This window comes from Herpailurus yagouaroundi, unplaced genomic scaffold, assembly GCF_014898765.1.
Source record: "Herpailurus yagouaroundi ecotype Mexico unplaced genomic scaffold, PumYag 196, whole genome shotgun sequence".
Classification (NCBI taxonomy): domain Eukaryota; kingdom Metazoa; phylum Chordata; class Mammalia; order Carnivora; family Felidae; genus Herpailurus; species Herpailurus yagouaroundi.
In genome coordinates, this window is record NW_024412427.1 from 13,819,344 (window position 1) to 13,821,010 (window position 1,667).

Genomic DNA, 1,667 nt, shown 5'->3' on the forward strand with positions numbered 1-1,667 from the left:
TCTTGCCCCCCCCCCTTTCCATTCTTTCTCACATGCCAGGCCACCCGCACCTGCTCCCGGGGAGAGCAGGGATGGATGGGTGGCTGAGCAAGAAACTCTGGATGTCTGGTTGGTACCTAAGATCTGGCACCTGCTGCCGGCCAGGGCGCCTCCTCCACGTGGTTCCAAAGGGAAGCCCCTGAGGCCAGGAGCCTGGGGACGCCGTGAGCCGGCCTCAGTCTCCACACCCTGCCCCTCCCCAAGAGGCCCAGGTTACCTGGAGTGAGCTGGGACAGGAGCAGCAGGGCGGCCAGAGTCAGCGAGAGGAGCTTCATGGCTGGAAGTGGCCCAAGGTGAGGCTGCGGGTCCGATGCGACAGCAAAGCTAATGGGGCAGGGCTCCGGCCTCTCTGGCGGTCGGTCCTTCTGTTCAACCGGAAGGATGCCACCCGCACGTGCCCTCAGCCACCCACGGGTCCGGCCCCCGCACTGCCCGAGCTCAGGGTGTGCAGCCACATACTAAGGGCTGGCAAGGTCAGCGGGGTGGGGGCGGGGAGGGGGGCAGGCAATCAGGTCCAAGGTCCTTCCGAGGGGCTCTAAACCACCCCCCCCCCCCGCACCGAGGGCCCGCCAGGGGGCGCCACTCATGTGGAGCCCAGAGGGGCGGGGAAGGCCTCACAGAGAAGGTAGTGGCACCTGCAGAGGGGTGCACCCGTTTCCCGGGCAGAGAAGTCCGCCCCAGGGCTTACGCTGGTGTGGAAAATGAGAAACGCGACCCAGCTGGAGCGAAACCCGGACGACCGTGGGGAGAGACGAAGCCCCAGCACCAGCCTGGCGGTGCTCTCAGCTAACCCAGCGCTAACCCTGCAGTGGACCTCACCCCCAGGGCCACGTTGTCTGGACCCGGGGCTGAGCCCCTCCCCCCGAGGTCCAAGGACCAGCCGTTGGTGTCCCCGCTCTGAACTCCCGGATCTGGAAAGCCCATCGTCTCCCTTCAGTTCCTGTAGTCACTCTCGTCTGTTTTCAGGGTCCTCCTGTTCTTTCAGCCTTCCAGCAACGTGTGACCAGTTCCCTCCCTTGAATATCCCGCGTGGTTTCCATTTCCTAACTGGAGGCTACTTGATGTAGACCTCAAGGGTATAAAAGCGTAGATAGGGTTTACAAGACAAAAATGACCCGAGAACCATTGACAAAGGGGCAACATAGGAGGTTGAAGACTGAAAACAGGCAAAAGAGTGAGGTCAGTAAGTGTAAACAACTCCTTCGAGAACCTTGATGAGGAAGAGGAGACAGTGGGGAGGAAGGGACTCGGTGCCTAAAGCCTGGAAATCCACCACGGGGGTGTTCATTTCTGTTAAGGAGGGTTATCTATCTATCCATGTATCTACATATCTATGTATCTATCTATATTTTTGAGAGAGAGAGAGGGAGGGAGAGGGGCAGAGAGAGAGAAACTTAAGCAAGCTTCATGGTCAGCGCTGAGCCCTACCTGGGGCTGGATCTCACCATCCTGGGATCATGACCTGAGTGGAAATCAAGAGTCTGACACTCAACCGACTGAGCCACCCAAGCGCCCCCAAGGAGGCTCATCTTTTTAAACATGTGTCAGTTGAGGTTCAATCTGGGAAGCAGAACTACGATCAGTATTATGGGACGAGGACGTTATTATAAGAATTGGACTCTATTCAA

The 1,667-nt window shown here is 58.6% G+C and overlaps 1 protein-coding gene across 2 annotated transcripts in view; it reads right to left on the minus strand.

The window, feature by feature from the left end:
• Positions 1 to 489, minus strand: part of DEFB123 (defensin beta 123) — a 13,108-nt gene extending 12,619 nt beyond the window's left edge. The window contains exon 1 of one of the 2 annotated variants that reach the window (XR_005781898.1): positions 257 to 489. Coding sequence is in view for 1 of the 2 variants with exons in the window: in XM_040446773.1 (XP_040302707.1) it covers positions 257 to 314 (58 nt within the window). In the remaining variant the exon portion in view is untranslated. The remainder of the gene's footprint in view (positions 1 to 256) is intronic. The other variant, XM_040446773.1, reaches the window with a different exon arrangement.
• Positions 490 to 1,667: the final 1,178 nt, after the last annotated feature.